This window comes from Rhinatrema bivittatum, chromosome 9 (genome assembly GCF_901001135.1).
Source record: "Rhinatrema bivittatum chromosome 9, aRhiBiv1.1, whole genome shotgun sequence".
In the NCBI taxonomy this organism is placed as follows: Eukaryota; Metazoa; Chordata; class Amphibia; order Gymnophiona; family Rhinatrematidae; genus Rhinatrema; species Rhinatrema bivittatum.
The window spans coordinates 9,677,593-9,702,221 of record NC_042623.1 but is presented as its reverse complement, the minus strand read 5'-3'; the positions used below and the strand labels follow the sequence as shown (position 1 = coordinate 9,702,221).

The 24,629-nt window shown below is 43.6% G+C and overlaps 1 protein-coding gene across 8 annotated transcripts in view; it reads right to left on the bottom strand.

Moving 5' to 3' along the window:
- Window positions 1–24,629, bottom strand: part of FRMD4A (FERM domain containing 4A) — a 461,080-nt gene that overhangs the window by 186,425 nt on the left and 250,026 nt on the right. For all 8 annotated transcript variants that reach the window (XM_029617199.1, XM_029617198.1, XM_029617203.1 and 5 more), the window contains one exon: window positions 20,115–20,209. In XM_029617199.1, the coding sequence (XP_029473059.1) occupies window positions 20,115–20,209 (95 nt within the window). The remainder of the gene's footprint in view (window positions 1–20,114; window positions 20,210–24,629) is intronic.

The following is a 24,629-nucleotide window of genomic DNA, read 5'->3' as shown; positions in this document are numbered from 1 at the left end:
TCATCTTGTGTTCATATATCATACACAAACAGAATGCTGGGGATTATTAGGAAAGGAATGGAGAATAAAACAGAGAATATCATAATGCCTCTGTATCACTCCATGGTGTGACCTCATCTTGTGTTCATATATCATACACAAACAGAATGCTGGGGATTATTAGGAAAGGAATGGAGAATAAAACAGAGAGTATCATAATGCCTCTGTATCACTCCATGGTGCATCCTCATCTTGTGTTCATATATCATACACAAACAGAATGCTGGGGATTATTAGGAAAGGAAAGGAGAATAAAACAGAGAATATCATAATGCCTCTGTATCACTCCATGGTGTGACCTCATCTTGTGCTCATATATCATACACAAACAGAATGCTGGGGATTATTAGGAAAGGAATGGAGAATAAAACAGAGAGTATCATAATGCCTCTGTATCACTCCATGGTGCATCCTCATCTTGTGTTCATATATCATACACACACAGAATGCTGGGGATTATTAGGAAAGGAATGGAGAATAAAACAGAGAATATCACAATGCCTCTGTATCACTCCATGGTGCATCCTCATCTTGTGTTCATATATCATACACACACAGAATGCTGGGGATTATTAGGAAAGGAATGGAGAATAAAACAGAGAATATCCTAATGCCTCTGTATCACTCCATGGTGCATCCTCATCTTGTGTTCATATATCATACACAAACAGAATGCTAGGGATTCTCAGGAAAGGAATGGAGAATAAAACAGAGAATATCATAATGCCTCTGTATCACTCCATGGTGCATCCTCATCTTGTGTTCATATATCATACACAAACAGAATGCTAGGGATTCTCAGGAAAGGAATGGAGAATAAAACAGAGAATATCATAATGCCTCTGTATCACTCCATGATGCGACCTCATCTTGTGTTCATATATCATACACAAACAGAATGCTGGGGATTATTAGGAAAGGAATGGAGAATAAAACAGAATATCATAATGCCTCTGTATCACTCCATGGTGCATTCCTCATCTTGTGTTCATATATCATACACAAACAGAATGCTGGGGATTATTAGGAAAGGAATGGAGAATAAAACAGAATATCATAATGCCTCTGTATCACTCCATGGTGCATCCTCATCTTGTGTTCATATATCATACACAAACAGAATGCTGGGGATTATTAGGAAAGGAATGGAGAATAAAACAGAGAATATCATAATGCCTCTGTATCACTCCATGGTGCATCCTCATCTTGTGTTCATATATCATACACAAACAGAATGCTGGGGATTATTAGGAAAGGAATGGAGAATAAAACAGAGAATATCATAATGCCTCTGTATCACTCCATGGTGTGACCTCATCTTGTGTTCATATATCATACACAAACAGAATGCTGGGGATTATTAGGATAGGAATGGAGAATAAAACAGAGAATATCATAATGTCTCTGTATCACTCCATGGTGCGACCTCATCTTGTGTTCATATATCATACACAAACAGAATGCTGGGGATTATTAGGAAAGGAATGGAGAATAAACAGAGAATATCATAATGTCTCTGTATCACTCCATGGTGCATCCTCATCTTGTGTTCATATATCATACACAAACAGAATGCTGCTGATTATTAGGAAAGGAATGGAGAATAAAACAGAGAATATCATAATGCCTCTGTATCACTCCATGGTGCATCCTCATCTTGTGTTCATATATCATACACAAACAGAATGCTGGGGATTATTAGGAAAGGAATGGAGAATAAAACAGAGAATATCATAATGTCTCTGTATCACTCCATGGTGCATCCTCATCTTGTGTTCATATATCATACACAAACAGAATGCTGGGGATTATTAGGAAAGGAATGGAGAATAAAACAGAGAATATCATAATGCCTCTGTATCACTCCATGGTGCATCATCATCTTGTGTTCATATATCATACACAAACAGAATGCTGGGGATTATTAGGATAGGAATGGAGAATAAAACAGAGAATATCCTAATGCCTCTGTATCACTCCATGGTGCATCCTCATCTTGTGTTCATATATCATACACAAACAGAATGCTGGGGATTATTAGGAAAGGAATGGAGAATAAAACAGAGAATACCATAATGCCTCTGTATCACTCCATGGTGCGACCTCATCTTGTGTTCATATATCATACACAAACAGAATGCTGGGGATTATTAGGAAAGGAATGGAGAATAAAACAGAGAATATCATAATGTCTCTGTATCACTCCATGGTGCATCCTCATCTTGTGTTCATATATCATACACAAACAGAATGCTGGGGATTATTAGGAAAGGAATGGAGAATAAAACAGAGAATATCATAATGCCTCTGTATCACTCCATGGTGCAACCTCATCTTGTATTCATATATCATACACAAACAGAATGCTAGTGATTATTAGGAAAGGAATGGAGAATAAAACAGAGAATATCATAATGCCTCTGTATCACTCCATGGTGCATCCTCATCTTGTGTTCATATATCATACACAAACAGAATGCTGGGGATTATTAGGAAAGGAATGGAGAATAAAACAGAGAATATCATAATGTCTCTGTATCACTCCATGGTGCATCCTCATCTTGTGTTCATATATCATACACAAACAGAATGCTGGGGATTATTAGGAAAGGAATGGAGAATAAAACAGAGAATATCATAATGCCTCTGTATCGCTCCATGGTGCATCCTCATCTTCTGTTCATATATCATACACACACAGAATGCTGGGGATTATTAGGAAAGGAATGGAGAATAAAACAGAATATCATAATGCCTCTGTATCACTCCATGGTGCATTCTCATCTTGTGTTCATATATCATACACAAACAGAATGCTGGGGATTATTAGGAAAGGAATGGAGAATAAAACAGAGAATATCATAATGCCTCTGTATCACTCCATGGTGTGACCTCATCTTGTGCTCATATATCATACACAAACAGAATGCTGGGGATTATTAGGAAAGGAATGGAGAATAAAACAGAGAAGTATCATAATGCCTCTGTATCACTCCATGGTGCATCCTCATCTTGTGTTCATATATCATACACAAACAGAATGCTGGGGATTATTAGGAAAGGAAATGGAGAATAAAACAGAGAATATCATAATGCCTCTGTATCACTCCATGGTGTGACCTCATCTTGTGCTCATATATCATACACAAACAGAATGCTGGGGATTATTAGGAAAGGAATGGAGAATAAAACAGAGAGTATCATAATGCCTCTGTATCACTCCATGGTGCATCCTCATCTTGTGTTCATATATCATACACACACAGAATGCTGGGGATTATTAGGAAAGGAATGGAGAATAAAACAGAGAATATCACAATGCCTCTGTATCACTCCATGGTGCATCCTCATCTTGTGTTCATATATCATACACACACAGAATGCTGGGGATTATTAGGAAAGGAATGGAGAATAAAACAGAGAATATCCTAATGCCTCTGTATCACTCCATGGTGCATCCTCATCTTGTGTTCATATATCATACACAAACAGAATGCTAGGGATTCTCAGGAAAGGAATGGAGAATAAAACAGAGAATATCATAATGCCTCTGTATCACTCCATGGTGCATCCTCATCTTGTGTTCATATATCATACACAAACAGAATGCTAGGGATTCTCAGGAAAGGAATGGAGAATAAAACAGAGAATATCATAATGCCTCTGTATCACTCCATGATGCGACCTCATCTTGTGTTCATATATCATACACAAACAGAATGCTGGGGATTATTAGGAAAGGAATGGAGAATAAAACAGAATATCATAATGCCTCTGTATCTCTCCATGGTGCATTCTCATCTTGTGTTCATATATCATACACAAACAGAATGCTGGGGATTATTAGGAAAGGAATGGAGAATAAAACAGAATATCATAATGCCTCTGTATCACTCCATGGTGCATTCTCATCTTGTGTTCATATATCATACACAAACAGAATGCTGGGGATTATTAGGAAAGGAATGGAGAATAAAACAGAGAATATCATAATGCCTCTGTATCACTCCATGGTGCATCCTCATCTTGTGTTCATATATCATACACAAACAGAATGCTGGGGATTATTAGGAAAGGAATGGAGAATAAAACAGAGAATATCATAATGCCTCTGTATCACTCCATGGTGTGACCTCATCTTGTGTTCATATATCATACACAAACAGAATGCTGGGGATTATTAGGATAGGAATGGAGAATAAAACAGAGAATATCATAATGTCTCTGTATCACTCCATGGTGCGACCTCATCTTGTGTTCATATATCATACACAAACAGAATGCTGGGGATTATTAGGAAAGGAATGGAGAATAAAACAGAGAATATCATAATGTCTCTGTATCACTCCATGGTGCATCCTCATCTTGTGTTCATATATCATACACAAACAGAATGCTGCTGATTATTAGGAAAGGAATGGAGAATAAAACAGAGAATATCATAATGCCTCTGTATCACTCCATGGTGCATCCTCATCTTGTGTTCATATATCATACACAAACAGAATGCTGGGGATTATTAGGAAAGGAATGGAGAATAAAACAGAGAATATCATAATGTCTCTGTATCACTCCATGGTGCATCCTCATCTTGTGTTCATATATCATACACAAACAGAATGCTGGGGATTATTAGGAAAGGAATGGAGAATAAAACAGAGAATATCATAATGCCTCTGTATCACTCCATGGTGCATCATCATCTTGTGTTCATATATCATACACAAACAGAATGCTGGGGATTATTAGGATAGGAATGGAGAATAAAACAGAGAATATCCTAATGCCTCTGTATCACTCCATGGTGCATCCTCATCTTGTGTTCATATATCATACACAAACAGAATGCTGGGGATTATTAGGAAAGGAATGGAGAATAAAACAGAGAATACCATAATGCCTCTGTATCACTCCATGGTGCGACCTCATCTTGTGTTCATATATCATACACAAACAGAATGCTGGGGATTATTAGGAAAGGAATGGAGAATAAAACAGAGAATATCATAATGTCTCTGTATCACTCCATGGTGCATCCTCATCTTGTGTTCATATATCATACACAAACAGAATGCTGGGGATTATTAGGAAAGGAATGGAGAATAAAACAGAGAATATCATAATGCCTCTGTATCACTCCATGGTGCAACCTCATCTTGTGTTCATATATCATACACAAACAGAATGCTAGTGATTATTAGGAAAGGAATGGAGAATAAAACAGAGAATACCATAATGCCTCTGTATCACTCCATGGTGCATCCTCATCTTGTGTTCATATATCATACACAAACAGAATGCTGGGGATTATTAGGAAAGGAATGGAGAATAAAACAGAGAATATCATAATGCCTCTGTATCACTCCATGGTGCATCCTCATCTTGTGTTCATATATCATACACAAACAGAATGCTGGGGATTATTAGGAAAGGAATGGAGAATAAAACAGAGAATATCATAATGTCTCTGTATCACTCCATGGTGCATCCTCATCTTGTGTTCATATATCATACACAAACAGAATGCAGGGATTATTAGGAAAGGAATGGAGAATAAAACAGAGAATATCATAATGTCTCTGTATCACTCCATGGTGCATCCTCATCTTGTGTTCATATATCATACACAAACAGAATGCTGGGGATTATTAGGAAAGGACTGGAGAATAAAACAGAGAATATCATAATGTCTCTGTATCACTCCATGGTGCATCCTCATCTTGTGTACATATATCATACACAAACAGAATGCTGGGAATTATTAGGAAAGGAATGGAGAATAAAACAGAGAATATCATAATGCCTCTGTATCACTCCATGGTGCATCCTCATCTTGTGTTCATATATCATACACAAACAGAATGCTGGGGATTATTAGGATAGGAATGGAGAATAAAACAGAGAATATCATAATGTCTCTGTATCACTCCATGGTGCGACCTCATCTTGTGTTCATATATCATACACAAACAGAATGCTGGGGATTATTAGGAAAGGAATGGAGAATAAAACAGAAAATATCATAATGCCTCTGTATCACTCCATGGTGCATCATCATCTTGTGTTCATATATCATGCACAAACAGAATGCTGGGGATTATTAGGAAAGGAATGGAGAATAAAACAGAGAATATCATAATGCCTCTGTATCACTCCATGGTGCAACCTCATCTTGTGTTCATATATCATACACAAACAGAATGCTGGGGATTATTAGGATAGGAATGGAGAATAAAACAGAGAATATCATAATGCCTCTGTATCACTCCATGGTGCATCCTCATCTTGTGTTCATATATCATACACAAACAGAATGCTGGGGATTATTAGGAAAGCAATGGAGAATAAAACAGAGAATATCATAATGCCTCTGTATCACTCCATGGTGCGACCTCATCTTGTGTTCATATATCATACACAAACAGAATGCTGGGGATTATTAGGAAAGGAATGGAGAATAAAACAGAGAATATCATAATGTCTCTGTATCACTCCATGGCGCATCCTCATCTTGTGTTCATATATCATACACAAACAGAATGCTGGGGATTATTAGGAAAGCAATGGAGAATAAAACAGAGAATATCATAATGCCTCTGTATCACTCCATGGTGTGACCTCATCTTGTGTTCATATATCATACACAAACAGAATGCTGGGGATTATTAGGAAAGGAATGGAGAATAAAACAGAGAATATCATAATGTCTCTGTATCACTCCATGGTGCATCCTCATCTTGTGTTCATATATCATACACAAACAGAATGCTGGGGATTATTAGGAAGGGAATGGAGAATAAAACAGAGAATATCCTAATGCCTCTGTATCACTCCATGGTGCATCCTCATCTTGTGTTCATATATCATACACAAACAGAATGCTGGGGATTATTAGGAAAGGAATGGAGAATAAAACAGAGAATATCATAATGCCTCTGTATCACTCCATGGTGCATCCTCATCTTGTGTTCATATATCATACACAAACAGAATGCTGGGGATTATTAGGAAAGCAATGGAGAATAAAACAGAGAATATCATAATGTCTCTGTATCACTCCATGGTGCATCCTCATCTTGTGTTCATATATCATACACAAACAGAATGCTGGGGATTATTAGGAAAGGAATGGAGAATAAAACAGAGAATATCATAATATCTCTGTATCACTCCATGGTGCATCCTCATCTTGTGTTCATATATCATACACAAACAGAATGCTGGGGATTATTAGGAAAGGAATGGAGAATAAAACAGAGAATATCATAATGTCTCTGTATCTCTCCATGGTGCAACCTCATCTTGTGTTCATATATCATACACAAACAGAATGCCAGGGGATTATTAGGAAAGGAATGGAGAATAAAACAGAGAATATCCTAATGTCTCTGTATCACTCCATGGTGCATCCTCATCTTGTGTTCATATATCATACACAAACAGAATGCTGGGGATTATTAGGAAAGTAACGGAGAATAAAACAGAGAATATCATAATGCCTCTGTATCACTCCATGGTGCATCCTCATCTTGTGTTCATATATCATACACAAACAGAATGCTGGGGATTATTAGGGAAGGAATGGAGAATAAAACAGAGAATATCATAATGTCTCTGTATCACTCCATGGTGCATCCTCATCTTGTGTTCATATATCATACACAAACAGAATGCTGGGGATTATTAGGAAAGGAATGGAGAATAAAACAGAGAATATCATAATGCCTCTGTATCACTCCATGGTGCATCCTCATCTTGTGTTCATATATCATACACAAACAGAATGCTGGGGATTATTAGGAAAGGAATGGAGAATAAAACAGAGAATATCATAATGCCTCTGTATCACTCCATGGTGCATCCTCATCTTGTGTTCATATATCATACACAAACAGAATGCTGGGGATTATTAGGATAGGAATGGAGAATAAAACAGAGAATATCATAATGCCTCTGTATCACTCCATGGTGTGACCTCATCTTGTGCTCATATATCATACACAAACAGAATGCTGGGGATTATTAGGAAAGGAATGGAGAATAAAACAGAGAATATCATAATGCCTCTGTATCACTCCATGGTGCATCCTCATCTTGTGTTCATATATCATACACAAACAGAATGCCAGGGGATTATTAGGAAAGGAATGGAGAATAAAACTGAGAATATCATTTATTTATTTATTTATTTATTTAGAAACTTTTATATACCGGTATTTGTGGGGACATCATACCGGTTCACATAGTAACTGAAAGATTGGAAAATACATTGCAACAGGGGAATGTAACTGGGCGGGGGGAAGAACAGAAAGGCAGTAGGAAGGATAGGAGAACAAGAAGGTAATAACCAAAACAATTTACAATGAAAGTCTCCTTAATAAGGAGGTTACCTGAAAGGGGACTGCGAGGGGGAGTGGAGGGAGTTATTCTGTGTAAGCATGGTTGTATCACTCCATGGTGCATCCTCATCTTGTGTTCATATATCATACACAAACAGAATGCTGGGGATTATTAGGAAAGGAATGGAGAATAAAACAGAGAATATCATAATGTCTCTGTATCACTCCATGGTGCATCCTCATCTTGTGTTCATATATCATACACAAACAGAATGCTGGGGATTATTAGGAAAGGAATGGAGAATAAAACAGAGAATATCATAATGCCTCTGTATCGCTCCATGGTGCATCCTCATCTTGTGTTCATATATCATACACACACAGAATGCTGGGGATTATTAGGAAAGGAATGGAGAATAAAACAGAATATCATAATGCCTCTGTATCACTCCATGGTGCATTCTCATCTTGTGTTCATATATTATACACAAACAGAATGCTGGGGATTATTAGGAAAGGAATGGAGAATGAAACAGAGAATATCATAATGCCTCTGTATCACTCCATGGTGCATCCTAATCTTGTGTTCATATATCATACACACACAGAATGCTGGGGATTATTAGGAAAGGAATGGAGAATAAAACAGAATATCATAATGCCTCTGTATCACTCCATGGTGCATTCTCATCTTGTGTTCATATATCATACACAAACAGAATGCTGGGGATTATTAGGAAAGGAATGGAGAATAAAACAGAGAATATCATAATGTCTCTGTATCACTCCATGGTGCATCCTCATCTTGTGTTCATATATCATACACAAACAGAATGCTGGGGATTATTAGGAAAGGAAAGGAGAATAAAACAGAGAATATCATAATGCCTCTGTATCACTCCATGGTGTGACCTCATCTTGTGCTCATATATCATACACAAACAGAATGCTGGGGATTATTAGGAAAGGAATGGAGAATAAAACAGAGAATATCATAATGTCTCTGTATCACTCCATGGTGCATCCTCATCTTGTGTTCATATATCATACACAAACAGAATGCTGGGGATTATTAGGAAAGGAATGGAGAATAAAACAGAGAATATCATAATGCCTCTGTATCACTCCATGGTGTGACCTCATCTTGTGTTCATATATCATACACAAACAGAATGCTGGGGATTATTAGGAAAGGAGTGGAGAATAAAACAGAGAATATCATAATGTCTCTGTATCACTCCATGGTGTGACCTCATCTTGTGTTCATATATCATACACAAACAGAATGCTGGGGATTATTAGGAAAGGAATGGAGAATAAAACAGAGAATATCATAATGCCTCTGTATCACTCCATGGTGTGACCTCATCTTGTGTTCATATATCATACAAAACAGAATGCTGGGGATTATTAGGAAAGGAATGGAGAATAAAACAGAGAATATCATAATGTCTCTGTATCACTCCATGGTGCGACCTCATCTTGTGTTCATATATCATACACAAACAGAATGCTGGGGATTATTAGGAAAGGAATGGAGAATAAAACAGAGAATATCATAATGTCTCTGTATGACTCCATGGTGCGACCTTATCTTGAGTACTGTGTGCAGTTCTGGTCACCACATCTCAAGAAAGATATAGCAGAATTAGAAAAGATACAGAGAAGGGCGACCAAGATGATAAAGGGGATGGAACAATTCCTATATGAAGAAAGGCTAAAGAGGTTAGGACTCTTCAGCCTGGAGAAGAGACGGCTGAGGGGAGATATGATAGAGCTCTATAAAATAATGAGTGGAATGGAACAAGTAAACGTTAATCAGTTGTTTACTCTTTGAAAAAGTACACAGACCAGGGGACACACAATGAAGTTACTAAGTAATATATTTAAAACTAATAAGAGAAAATAATTTTTTTACTCAACGCATAATTAAGTTCTGGAATTTGTTGCCAGAGGAATTGGTGAAAGCTGTTAGTGTAGCTGGATTCAAAAAAGGTTTGGACAGGTTCCTGGAGGAAAAGTCCATAAACCATTATTAAGGTGGAATTGCAGAAATTCCCTGCTTATTCTTGGGATAAGCAGCCTGGATTCTCTCTGTCCCTTGGGGTCCTGCCAGGTTCTTATGGCCTGGATTGGCCACTGTTGGAAACAGGATGCTGGGCTTGATGGACCCTGGGTCTGACCCAGTGTGGTAAGTCTTGTGTACTTTTGAGGTACAGTTGATTTACGGGGTTGAGGGGTAGTGCTGGGAATCTGTGCAAGTTATCAGTGTAACAGCAGGAACAATTGATAAATCAATACATCTCCTTGGGGTAAGGTACATGTGATGTGCTTGGCTGGTCTATAGGGCAGGGTTGGAAGATCCAAGGCCTTGAAGATTGAGGAGCCACTGGAATTTGCACAGCCTGTGGACATCTGACAGATCCTCATTTGAAAAGATTTTTCTGGCAACAGTTTAAAAGAGATTTGAAAGTCCAAAGAGAAAAACTCAGAGCCAGAGAGAGAGAGAGAGAGGGGAAGTGATAGGTTATAGCAGCGCTTCTCAAGCAGTGTGTCGCGCCTCCCGGTGTCCCACTGCCCCGCTTGTACTTCCCTTCTCCATTTTTCCAGCCCCCGCGGGCCAATGGGAAGCCTCAGCGTGTCCCATCTGTCAGGTGTGTCCCGGCCGAAAAAAGGTGGAGAACCCCTGGGTTACAAGCACATTCATATCACATGAGCACGCGTGTTATTGTTAAGGGTACGCAGGCCAAACAATTTCGTCTCGCGCCATTTGGGGGCTCATTTCTATGTCATTTAAGTTTTTTTCCCCAATTTGTTTTCATTTTTTTAGGTTTACAAAATAGAGTGCACTATTCAGGGGTTAAAGCCGTGGGCTGTGACCCAGGGAAACCAGCGTTCAAATCCCGCTGTCACTCCTTGTGACCCTGGGCAGGTCGCTTTACCCTCCGCTGCCTCAGGTACAAACTTACATTATAAACCCACTCGTATAGGGAAATACCTACAGTACCTGAGTGTAGCCCCCTGTGAAGTGCCCAAAAGCAGAACATAAAAGCAGAATAATGTGCAAACAGTGTGCACTAAAATCAACAGAAGGAAAACATACAGTTTCTTGCTTTTTTCCTACCATTTTGTATTGCTGTTAATGTTGTTTAAGTCGTTGCAAATGAAATGCACATTCCTGGCTATAGCGCAGCGGTGTCTGCATCATCATGTAGCACTGCAGCTGTTGCTTTCCAGTTGCAGAATACAAAATAGCCGGTGGTAATGTTAACCTGATTGTTTCCAGACCTCCTATTCCGCATCAGACCTTAAGCAGGCCTACAGGAAAGCGGTCACCCAGCGCCGGGAGACAGCAGTTTCGTGCTGTACAGGCGGTATTGTCCTTGGCACGTCGGATGGAAGAGCTGCGTCACATGCCGCCAGCTGCACTACCGGAGAACGCCCGCCGCGGATGGAGACGCATCCACCGCCGCTGCCTGCCTGGTGACTTGGGCGCGGCGCTGCGAGCAGGCGACCGCACGGGAGAGACAGCACAGGGAGGCTGGGCGGCCTCCCGTCTCTTCCAAGGCACCAAAGCGTGATTGACTGGGATTTAGATCCAGATCCTGCGCACAGTAGAAGGTGACCTCAGCACCCAGGAAGTGTAAATGAACTGCCTGGTACATTTCACTTCTAACGTGAGGATCCTCGGCTCCTGAATGCTACGTTGGGCTGCCCCACCGGCAGCGCAGCACTGTTTGACAATGGTGCTGCGGCGTCCTTAGACCCGGAGCTCAACGACTCTACAGATATCCAGCCAAAAGAAAAGAACCACCATACAACCCTAAAGGTACATCATTCCTGCAAAATCATTTTGGGCGCAAAAAGGTTTTCAAATAATTTCACAAGCCAGCAGATCAGGGATCAACATTTTTCAAAAGCCTAATCCTTACCAGAGCCCATGTCAGACAAAACAGCATGAAAACAGCACAGACAACTGAAAAACAAATCTTCACCAAAGTCCCATGCAGATGTCACACTAATACACATACAACATGAATACAGCATGGACAGCTGAAGAGTGGAGCTTCCTCAGAGCCCCGTGCAGGCATCACACTGATATACGTAAAGCCTGAATACAGCACGGATAGCTGAAGAGCGGAGCTTCATCAGAGCCCCGTGCAGGCATCACACTGATACACGTAAAGCCTGAATACAGCACGGATAGCTGAATAACGAGCTTCATCAGAGCCTCATGCATGAGTCACACTGATATAAGTAAAGCCTGACTACAGCATGGACAGCTGAAGAGTGGAGCTTTAACAGAGCCCCATGCAGGTGTCACAATGACACATATAAAGCATGAATACAGCATGGACAACAGAAAAGCAAATCTTCACCCAAAGTCCCATGCATGCATCACACTGATATACGTAAAGCCTGCATACAGCATGGACAGCTGAAGAGCAGAGCTTCATCAGAGCTCCATGCAGTTTTCACACTGACAAATGTAAAGCATGAATACTGCATGGACAGCTGAAGAGTGGAGCTTTAACAGAGCCCCATGCAGGTGTCACAATGACACCATATAAAGCATGAATACAGCATGGACAACAGAAAAGCAAATCTTCACCCAAAGTCCATGCATGCATCACACTGATATACGTAAAGCCTGCATACAGCATGGACAGCTGAAGAGCAGAGCTTCATCAGAGCTCCATGCAGTTTTCACACTGACAAATGTAAAGCATGAATACTGCATGGACAGCTGAAGAGTGGAGCTTCATCAGAGCCCCATGCAGGCATCACACTGATACACGTAAAGCATGAATACAGCATGGACAGGTGAAGAGAAGATCTAAATGAAAGCCACATGATATACGTAAAGCCTGAATATAGCATGGACAGCTGAAGAGCAGAGCTTCATCAGTGCCTCATGCACAGGTCACACTGATATACGTAAAGCCTGAATACAGCATGGACAGCTGAAGAGTGGAGCTTCATCAGAGCCCCTTGCAGGGGTCACACTGATACACATAAAGCATGAATACAGCATGGACAGCTGAAGAGCAGATCTTCATCAGAGCCTCATGCAGGCATCACACTGATACACATAAAGCATGAATACAATACGGATAGCTGAAGAGTGGAGCTTCATTAGAGCCCCATGCAGGGGTCACACTGATACACATAAAGCCTGAATACAGCATGGACAGCTGAAGCGCGTAGATTCATCAGAGACCCTTGCAGGGGTCACAATGATACACATAAAGCATGAATACAGCATAGAGAGCTGAAGAGCAGATCTTCACCAAAGTCCCATGCAGGCATCACACTGATACACATAAAGCATGAATATAGCACGGATAGCTGAATAGGGGAGCTTCATCAGAGCCTCTTGCAGGGGCCACACCGATATACATAAAGCATGAATACAGCATGGACAGCCGAGGAGGAGATCTTCATCATAGCTAAATGCAGTTTTCACACTGACAAATGTAAAGCCTGAATACAGCATGGACAGCTGAAGAGTGGAGCTTCATCAGAGCCCCATGCAGGCATTACATTGATACACATAAAGCATGAATACAACATGGACAGCTGAAGAGCAGATCCTCATCAGAGCCCCATGCAGGCATCACACTGATACACGTAAAGCACGAATACAGCACGGATAGCTGAATAGCAGAGCTTCATCAGAGCCTCTTGCAGGGATCACACTGCCACTGCCATTAGCAATGGTTACATGGAATAGACTTAGTTTTTGGGTACTTGCCAGGTTCTTATGGCCTGGATTGGCCACTGTTGGAAACAGGATGCTGGGCTTGATGGACCCTTGGTCTGACCCAGTATGGCATTTTCTTATGTTCTTATATACGTAAAGCTTGAATACAGTATGGATAGATGAAGAGAAGATCTTCATTAGAGCCCCATGCAGGCATCACACTGATACACATAAAGCATGAATACAGCATGGACAGCTGAAGAGCAGATCTTCATCAGAGCTCAATGCAGTTTTCGCACTGACAAATGTAAAGCATGAATACAGCACAGACAGCTGAAGAGTGGAGCTTCATCAGAGCCCGATGCAGGCATCACACTGATACACGTAAAGCATGAATACAGCATGGATAGCTGAAGAGTGGAGCTTCATCAGAGCCCCATGCAGGGGTCACACTGACAAATGTAAAGCATGAATACAGCATGGACAGGTGAAGAGAAGATCTAAATGAAAGCCACATGCAGGCATCACACTGATACACAAAGCATGAATACAGCATGGACAGGTGAAGAAAAGATCTACATCACTGCCCTGTTCAGGCATCACACACTGATACACTCCCGTAGAATCCGCTTTCCCACGATATTCACACAGAGGAAACATCTCCAGTGGTCTCTGAACCGGCCTTTGAATCCTGACCATTGTAAACGGTTTACACCCATAAGGCTGGCTGTATGGGGGATGGGGTGGAGGCTCGGCTGGCTTACATTTGCAGAATTTGTATGGGGTTTTTTTTTATTGCATTGTAATCCACTGTGAGGGTTAACAAAAGGCGGATAATCAAGTCAAAGTAAAAAAAAAAAACAAACCAACAACAAACACAGCACGGACAGCTGAACAGGAACTCGAGGAAGCTCAGGGCTGAGAATGTCCTTAAAGATAAACAGAGCAGAAACGCCCCCAGGGTCCATCCAGCTCAGCGCCCCCTCCCAGAATGGGGAGAGCCCAGGGAGTGAGCACGAGGTGCGATGCCGGGCACCTGGGCTCTTACTTTTCTTAGGGAAAGCAGCAGGGAAATGAGAACTACAGGTCCCTGCATGCAATGGGCTAAACCCAGGAACCTGAAGCCAGGTGGTGACTCGAGGTCTGCGGCTCTGCACCATCTGGTTCTACAGGGAGCCGTAGGCAGCCCCCAGTTTTGTGCAACTTGGGATAAAAGTTATAAAACAGCACATAAGCCGGTGAGTCCACGATGTGGCAGCTGAGCAGCACCGAAGTGCACACCTGGGACACGATGAGGTCAGATTCCTGAACAGCTGGGCCAGGGGTTTCTCTCCGGCCGAGCTCTGCCTCTCGGAGATTTCCTCCCACGCGAGCAGCTTTGCACGGATGGGAACCGCACTAAAGAAGGGATGCGTACACCCTGGACGGATTCACAGCTAGGGTACAGACGGAAGGAGGGTGAGGGGAGCCCCAGGGTGCACCAGAACGCAGGAAGTACTGCGACCAAAAAAAAAAAAAAAAGCCCCAACATGCCTTGCACTACACCAGGAGGCACCAGACAGACTGCACCCAAGTCTTTCCTTCAAAAGTCACATTCCCTTCATTTTTTCCCTTACAAAAATAATTTTTTCCATTTAATATTTTCCTACTGGAAACCGAAGGTCCCCGTGTGTGTTGCTAGAGTGCCGTCTCGGCGATGCTCTTCCTGCCGCTCTGCCACTGGTTGGCATCCAGGACGGTTCCCCGCGCAATCACGGGACTCGACGTCTCCTCCCCCGGGCCGGAGGGCCTCTCGGCGCCCGCTCTCGCCACAAGGTTGAGCGCTTCATACTCCTCCGGGGAAGGAGCCCACTCAGGAGCGTGGGATGAAACTGTGAAGGGGAACCGGCGGACGATCAGGGTGCCCAGAGTTCAAATCCTGCTTCGCCCCAGACTCTCCCCTTGGGCAAGTGCTTCATCCCTCGTTGCCTCAGGTACCCACTTAAAGCGTAAGCTCCTGGGTGCAGGAACTTATTGTACCTGGATTCTGAAAGCGACGCAAGCCACTTGGAGAATCCAATTCTTTTATTTCATTTATGTCTGGTGAAGATGCTCCAGAAAGAAGAGCAAGTTACTTTATTATAAGGGGTAGCTATGGTTTTCTCTAAATAAACGCCAGCTCCACACAAACACCCAAGGGTCAGATCTGCACCGTCAGCCATGCTGGTTAATGTTTACTTGTCTCCCCATCTGTAAACTATTGGCCAGCATTCGCTCTGGTCATCGGCTGCATGCCGAAGACATTCAGTTCTGTATTCAAGCTGAATCATCAGGGGAAAAACATTGCAAAAAAGCAAACAGAAGGTTAGGAATTATTAGAAAGGGAATGGTGAATAAAACGGAAAATGTCATAATGCCTCTGTATCGCTCCATGGTGAGACCGCACCTTGAATACTGTGTACAATTCTGGTCGCCGCATCTAAAAAAAGATATAATTGCGATGGAGAAGGTACAGAGAAGGGCAACCAAAATGATAAAGGGGATGGAACAGCTCCCCTATGAGGAAAGACTAAAGAGGTTAGGACTTTTCAGCTTGGAGAAGAGATGGCTGAGGGGGGATATGATAGAGGTGTTTAAAATCATGAGAGGTCTAGAACAGGTAGATGTGAATCAGTTATTTACACTTTCGGATAATAGAAGGACTAGGGGGCACTCCATGAAGTTAGCAAGTAGCACATTTAAGACTAATCAGAGAAAACTTTTTATCACTCAATGAACAATTAAGCTCTGGAATTTGTTGCCAGAGGATGTGGTTAGTGCAGTTAGTGTAGCTGGGTTCAAAAAAGGTTTGGATAAGTTCTTGGAGGAGAAGTCCATTAATGGCTATTAATCAAGTTTACTGTGGGGTAGATTTTCAGACGAGCGCGAACAGCCTACTTTTGTTTGCGCTCCAGGCGCAAACAAAAGTACGCTGGATTTTAGTAGATACGCGCGTAGTCGCGCGTATCGGCTAAAATCCTGGATCGGCGCGCGCAAGGCTATCGATTTCGTATAGCCTGCGCGCGCCGAGCCGCGCAGCCTACCCCCGTTCCCTCCTAGGCCGCTCCGAAATCGGAGCGGCCTAGAAGGGAACTTTCCTTTGCCCTCCCCTCACCTTCCCCTCCCTTCCCCTACCTAACCCACCCGCCCGGCCCTGTCTAAACCCCCATCCTACCTTTGTTGGGGGATTTACGCCTCCCAGAGGGAGGCGTAAATCCCCGCGCGCCAGCGGGCCTCCTGCGCGCCGAGCCGCGACCTGGGGGCGGGTACGGAGGGCGCGGCCATGCCCCGGGCCGTAGCCACGCCCCCGTACCCCGCCCCCAAAACGCTGCCGACACGCCCCCCGCAACGCCACGCGCTCCGGCCCCGCCCCCGACACGCCTCCCGACACGCCCACTCCGAAAACCCCGGGACTTACGCGAGTCCCGGGGTTCTGTGCGCGCCGGTGAGCCTATGTAAAATAGGCTCACCGGCGCGCAGGGCCCTGCTCGCGTACCAATCCACCCGGTTTTTGGGCGGATTTACGCGAGCAGGGCTCTGAAAATCCGCCCCTTAGAGAATAGCCACTGCCATTAGCAATGGTTACATGGAATAGACTTAGTTTTTGGGTACTTGCCAGGTTCTTATGGCCTGGATTGGCCACTGTTGGAAACAGGATGCTGGGCTTGATGGACCCTTGGTCTGACCCAGTATGGCATGTTCTTATGCTCTTATATTCAGCAGCACTAGGTGTAGCTTGACATAACGTGAGTATTTATTTATTTATTTAACAGTTTTATACCGAAGTTCTGGTAACAGAGTTACTAACCACTTTGGTTTACATTACAACAAAAGATTGACAGTATATAGAATAATGTCTTACAAAGAACATGGAAATAGAACTTGGAAAACATAAATAGTTCATTAGCCCTTGTTAATTGTAACTGCTTCTCTTCATCACGTTATTTATGTTTTTTGGTTGTATTATCCGCACCCCTGTTTTCTGTAAACCGACATGATGTGAACGAGTTCATGAATGCCGGTATAAAAAAACCTTAAATAAATAAATAAATAATAAATAAATAATAATAACTTGAAAAGGGGAAGGAGAGTAATTATATACAAAGTGGTGGACCGTCCTGGAGATCAAAGCTGAGATATTGAGTTTAAGATTAAGAGAATGCTTGGTTTGAACAACCAGGTCTTTAGTCTTTTTTTTTAAAGGTGGGAGTCGATTGTTCACGTCTAAGGTCTGGTGGGAGTGAGTTCCAAAGATTAGGACCGGCAGTGGAAATAGCTCTTTTGCTAAGTGAAGTCTTGAGAGGATGGGCTCTCAGCGTGCCTTTCTGAGCTTGTCTCGTCGGACCGGAGGTGGAGTGAAGCTGTAAAGGGATGGAGAGGTCCATTGGAGTGGATTTATAGATGGATTTGTGGATCATTGATAGGGATTTATAGAGGATTCAGTGTTTGATAGGGAGCCAGTGAAGGTTCTTTAAGATGGGAGTAATGTGGTCCCTTTTGCTGGATTTAGTTAGGATCCTCGCAGTGGCGTTTTGTAACATTTGCAGAGGTTTCAGAGCATTTGCGGGTAAACCAAGCAGCAAAGAATTACAATAGTCTATCTTCGAGAAAATGATTGCTTGTAGTACATATCTGAAGTCTTGCAACGATACCGGATTATTTACATCGGGTATCATCAGAAGGAAGAGCCTGTGAAGCAGAGGCTGCATCCCGAGTGGCAGCGCCCACTGCCGACAGAGGCTTTCAGGCACATATTACATCCTTTTAAGGTAGAGGATTTCGGGATGGGTGAGAATCGTTTCTCTTACAAAGAACTGTACTTTGACTATTAACGCCTCTTGACCTACAATAACAGAAAGTGAATCCAGCCATCTGCTAAATCTGTATCCAAGCCTTCCAGTAAGTAAGGGCTTCATTTTGCTCGCTGCTCGGACTCTCTGCTATTCCATGGCCTTCAGCGTCCTGACATGCGCGAGACTTCAGCAATCGGCGAGGCTTTTCCATTCGCAATGCTTCTGGAACCGGGGCACCACCGAACGGCACCGCACTTCCAGACCCCGCTCCCGTTGAATGAAACGCGGCAGACGATCGGGCACTACGCACGCAGCTGCCAGCCAGAAGGTGAGAAAAGGGCAGGGGAACGGAGGAGGAAGAGGCAGGGGGAGGAGTGATAGAGGGAAGGAGACGAGGAGACGGCAGAGGGCAGAAGGAGAGGAGAAGAGGCAGTGAGAGGGAGTAAGAGGGAGCAAGGGTTGGAAAGGAGCAGCCACAATCCTGGGAGGCAAACCCAAGGACCCAGGCAGAGGAGAGGGGACGGAGGCAGCGAGCAGGGACGGCGCGATGACGGGACCCTGGGTGGACTGCAAGGCCTGCTTTTCGGCACATTTTGCTTCCGTCCCCGAAAGGCTGGAAAAGATGATGTGGATTTCCTAAACGAGAACAGAATAAGTCAATGTGGCTGGAGCAGGTTACTGGCAAACAATGTAAACTTCTCGTGAACCCCTAGGCAATATGGAAGTTGATGTCACTGGGCACTGGCTGCGTGCAGCAGTCCCGGGCTTGGTGCTCAGGCCTGCTCCTGGGAAGGACGTGTGGTGTGGGCGACTCCGCGGGGCTTGGAACTCCTCTCACGTGACTGCCAACAGGGCTCTTACTGAGGTGCAGCGTTACCTGCCGCAGATCTCGCGGCGAGCGCAGCCACTGGAAGAGCGTGCGAGAAAGAAACCACGATGGCGAGGATTAATGATGGAGCAAGAACGTGGAGGGAACATTTAAAGAGCCATTTCTACTACAAGTATTTTCTTCAAAATCCCAGGACGCTCCAGTTCAATCGTAGGAGGTCTCAACATCTTAAGCAAATGAGCTAAAGACTTTTATTCTCCAATTCACTCATCCCTGCACGTAAATTCGGTGTAGTGCGTGCAAACATAACCCGGCCTCGTCAATAACTGCCAAGGAAAAAACTGGAAGAGATTAGTGCAGGATGGGGAAACGCACGATTGCTCCTCACTTACGTTTCGTCGGTGAAGGCGATCCCGAAGTATTCTTTCTCTTTCAGATTGAAATGCGAAGCCACGAGATCAAGCAGCTCCTTGGCCAAGAGTTTGGGCTGGAAAGAAAAAGAACATCCCAGTTTGCATTTTGTGTGGTAAACGTCTCCCGCAGGAAGGATGCAAGTTCCCCCCAAGGACACGAGCCTCCAACACAACATTTCTATTCTAACATCCCACTGGGGCCAACCATCCCCGGCTGAAAGAGAGGAAGGCGTAAATCAAGGGGACACGCAACAGCAAAACCCAACCATTGACACCAGCAGCCGCCACGTAATGCCCAACGGCAGCCACACAGAAGTATTGGTTTTAATGAATACAGGGCTTATTCTCTGACAAACGGACGAGGGGAAATGCAACCAAGACTTGATTACAGATGGACTTGGAAGAGAAGTTCATGTTGCTAACCTTAGCTGTAGGAAAGGCCATTATTCTCCATGTCAGACCCCCTCAAACTACCCCTCATCCCCCCCATCCCCAGTCCACCTCCCCAGTGTGGCGTCGCCCTTCTGAGGCAGAGTTACAAGCAGCTTCTCATTCTCACTACCAGGCAACTCGTTTTAATGCTTTGGAAGGATTTGCGCACTTCTTGAAAGTCAAACGAGCACCAGAAAGAGCCTTCCTGAAAGTCTGCTGCTTCTGCTCTGGCCGTTGGGGAGACTCTTGCACTTTTTGGGGAACATGTGTAAGCTCCAAAACTAAGGAGAACTGCTCTCACCAATTACCAGCGCAGTTCATCGCATCTGGCGCCAGCGATGTCACAGACGCTCATGGAATGCATTGCCGTCATCCGTCGCAATTCCGACGTGAGATACGAGCACGCCAGTGCAATACCTCTTGCGCGATGTAACACTGCTCTCTATTTTCTTACAGCAACGGGCAAAGCAAGAGGCCAGCAGGAGGAGGAAGACGGAAGAGCCCTAAATACCGCCACCATGGAGAAAGGAGAAGCATGCGCCTGCCTGCTGCTCTCGATGCCTGAAGGGTTGCACGCTTTGCTATTGCGGGCTCTTGTATAAGGTAGATCGAGCTCTGCATCCTCGGTTCTCAATCGCTTAGGGGTAGATTTTATAACATGCGCAGCTTCCCGGCGCTCACACAGACGCGCCGATTTTATAACATGAGCACGCTTCCCGGCGCTCACACAGACGCGCCGATTTTATAACATGCGCGCGCTTCCCGGCGCTCACACAGACGCGCCGATTTTATAACATGCGCGCGCTTCCCGGCGCTCACACAGACGCGTCGATTTTATAACATGCGCGCGCTTCCCGGCGCTCTCATAGACGCGCCGATTTTATAACATGCGCGCGCTTCCCGGCGCTCTCACAGACGCGCCGATTTTATAACATGTGCGAGCTTCCCGGCACTCACACAGACGTGCCAGCGCATGTTATAAAATACGTGGGCTGCGCGCACATGCGCAGACTGGGAGGGAACTTTCCTACCCCCTATCCATACTCCCTCCCCAACCCTAAACCCGTCCCTTTCTGGGATTTTATTTTTGTTTTGCAACTTACTTCAGATCCCGAGCTGAGGCTGCGCGCACCGGCTGGCTGCCGGAGCGCGAGTCTTCGGGACAGCGAACAATGGCGCTGTGTCAGCCCCCCCTCTCCTGGCCCGCCCCTTCAAGGAAGCCCCGCATCCCGGGCTTTACGGGCCTGGCCAGACCCCTTGGAAAATTGGTTTGGCGCACGCAAAGCCCGTACTTTATGCACCCCAGGGCTTTTAAAATCCAGACTTTAGGTTTTTTTTTTTTCCATAGGAACGGAGCAGTGAACGTTTCTCAAGGCTCCCGAGACCCTGCAGGACCTGCGTATAACGTCGCTTGCCTCTCTTCGTGGCCACAGCCGGCGCTCTCTATTGTGAGCAATCACTGCAGCCCAATCACCCGAGGAGGGACACGGGCAAGCCAAATTCATCAGAAGAGGGAGCTGCTGGGCAGACTATCTTACTTTCGATTTGTTTCGAATTTCATTCTTTAGGTTTTGTTTAAAACCTGTGCTTTTTTAGCAGGCACTGACTGACGGGCAGTCTTGGATGGGGCCTCTTAACCCCGATGCAATCTAGAGCAGCCCTGGGAGCGGTGACTGGCAGAGCCCGTGACTCGCAGCCTTTATAAATGGACACTTGTGTGAAGGCCGGGACCTCAGACAAAGCCGGGTGTGTCTCTCTGAAGGGAGCAACCCCCGGCAAAGACCTGGCAGGATGACTGGGTTTCGGGCTCTGCAGCCCATAGGTACTCCTTGGAGGGTGGGGTGGAGGGGGTTTCCCTGGGATGTCTCCCTTTTAACCCTAATATTTAAAAAGGGCTCCGGGGTGATCCGGAAAACTATAGAGCGGGGAGCCTGACTTCAGTGCCGGGAAAAGTCATGGAAACTGTTCTAAAGGATAAAATCACAGAGCACATATGTATTTATTTATGTATTTATCGAGTTTTGTATGCCGTCGTTCGGTTTTGCCATCACAGCGGTTTACAAAGTTACGATGTTTCCAAAAACGGTTCAAATGGTTGCTAACAGAAGATAAACTTTATGAAATAGGTTTGTAGATTAAACAAAATATTACAGAACTGAGAAATAATCATAAGTTTCTTGGGTCCATCTGTTTTCCTAGGGTTATAGGAAGGGAGCGGAGTTTTGAGTCAGTGGGTGAGGTGATAGGCTTTGGTAAACATCCATGCTTTTAGCTCTTTTTTGAAAGTTTTTAAGTTTTCTTGTTTTCTGAGTTCTATTGGGAGGGTGTTCCAGAGTTTGGAGCTTCCAAGTGAAATTGCTCTCTTTTGAGTTGAGGTGAGTTGCTTGGATCGAGATGGTAGGATCTTTAATAGTCCTTTATTTGCTGATCTGAGGTTTCTGTTTGGAGCAGGCAATTTATGGATGGACTAAGCCAGTTTGTTTGTTGTTCATATATTATTTTATGAAGTATGGATAGAATTTTGTATTCAAGCCGAAATTTTATTGGGAGCCAGTGTAGAGATATAAGGGTAGGAGTGATGTGATCATGTTTTTTAGATCCAGTGAGTATTCTTGCAGTTGCGTTTTGCAGGATCTGTAGTGGGCGAATGGTATTAAAAGGTAGGTTGAATAGTAGTCCAGGCTGGAAAATATGAGTAGTTGAAGGACTGATCTGAAGTCGTTGGGGGAGAGGAAAGGTTTTAATTGACGTAATGTTAGGAGTTTGTGATAACCGTCTTTGATTTTAGCTGTGATGTGATTTTTGAAGGAGAGTTCTTTGTCAATTATGACTCCGAGGTTACGTGCATGATTGACTGGAGTGATAGCCACTTTTTGGTTTATTAAGCTGAGTGTTGGTAGTTGAGAAGAGTTGTTCTTTCTGTCCAGTATGATTATTTCAGTCTTATCAAAGTTTAGTATGAGTTTCAATTTGGTTAGTAGTAGTTTTATTTTGTTTAGGTAGGTGGCTGTTTTTTTGTAGGTTTCTTCGAATGAGTTGGTTATTGGGATTAATATTTGAATGTCATCTGCATATATGAAGTGGGTTAGGTTAAGGTTTGATAGGATGTGGTTTAATGGGACACAATCAGCACGGATTTACCCAAGGGAAGTCTTGCCTCACAAATCTGCTTCACTTTTTTGAAGGAGTTAATAAATATGTGGATAAAGGTGAATCGGTAGATGTAGTGTATTTGGATTTTCAGAAGGCGTTTGACAAAGTTCCTCATGAGAGGCTTCTAGGAAAAGTAAAAAGTCATGGGATAGGTGGCGATGTCCTTTCGTGGATTACAAACTGGCTAAAAGACAGGAAACAGAGAGTAGGATTAAATGGACAATTTTCTCAGTGGAAGGGAGTGGACAGTGGAGTGCCTCAGGGATCTGTATTGGGACCCTTACTTTTCAATATATTATAAATGATCTGGAAAGAATACGACGAGTGAGATAATCAAATTTGCAGATGATACAAAATTGTTCAGAGTAGTTAAATCACAAGCAGATTGTGATAAATTGCAGGAAGACCCTGTGAGACTGGAAAATTGGGCATCAAAATGGCAGATGAAATTTAATGTGGACAAGTGCAAGGTGATGCATGTAGGGAAAAATAACCCTTGCTGTAGTTACACGATGTTAGGTTACATATTAGGAGCTACCACCCAGGAAAAAGATCTAGGCATTATAGTGGATAATACTTTAAAATCGTCGGCTCAGTGTGCTGCAGCAGTCAAAAAAGCAAACAGAATGTTAGGAATTATTAGGAAGGGAATGGTTAATAGAACGGAAAATGTCATAATGCCTCTGTATCGCTCCATGGTGAGACCGCACCTTGAATACTGTGTACAATTCTGGTCACCGCATCTCAAAAAGGATATAGCTGCACTGGAGAAAGTGCAGAGAAGGGCAACCAAAAATGCTAAGGGGCATGGAACAGCTGCCCTAGGAAGAAAGGCTAAAGAGGTTAGGGCTGTTCAGTTTGGAGAACAGATGACTGATAGAAGTCTACAAAATCATGAGAGGTCTTGAA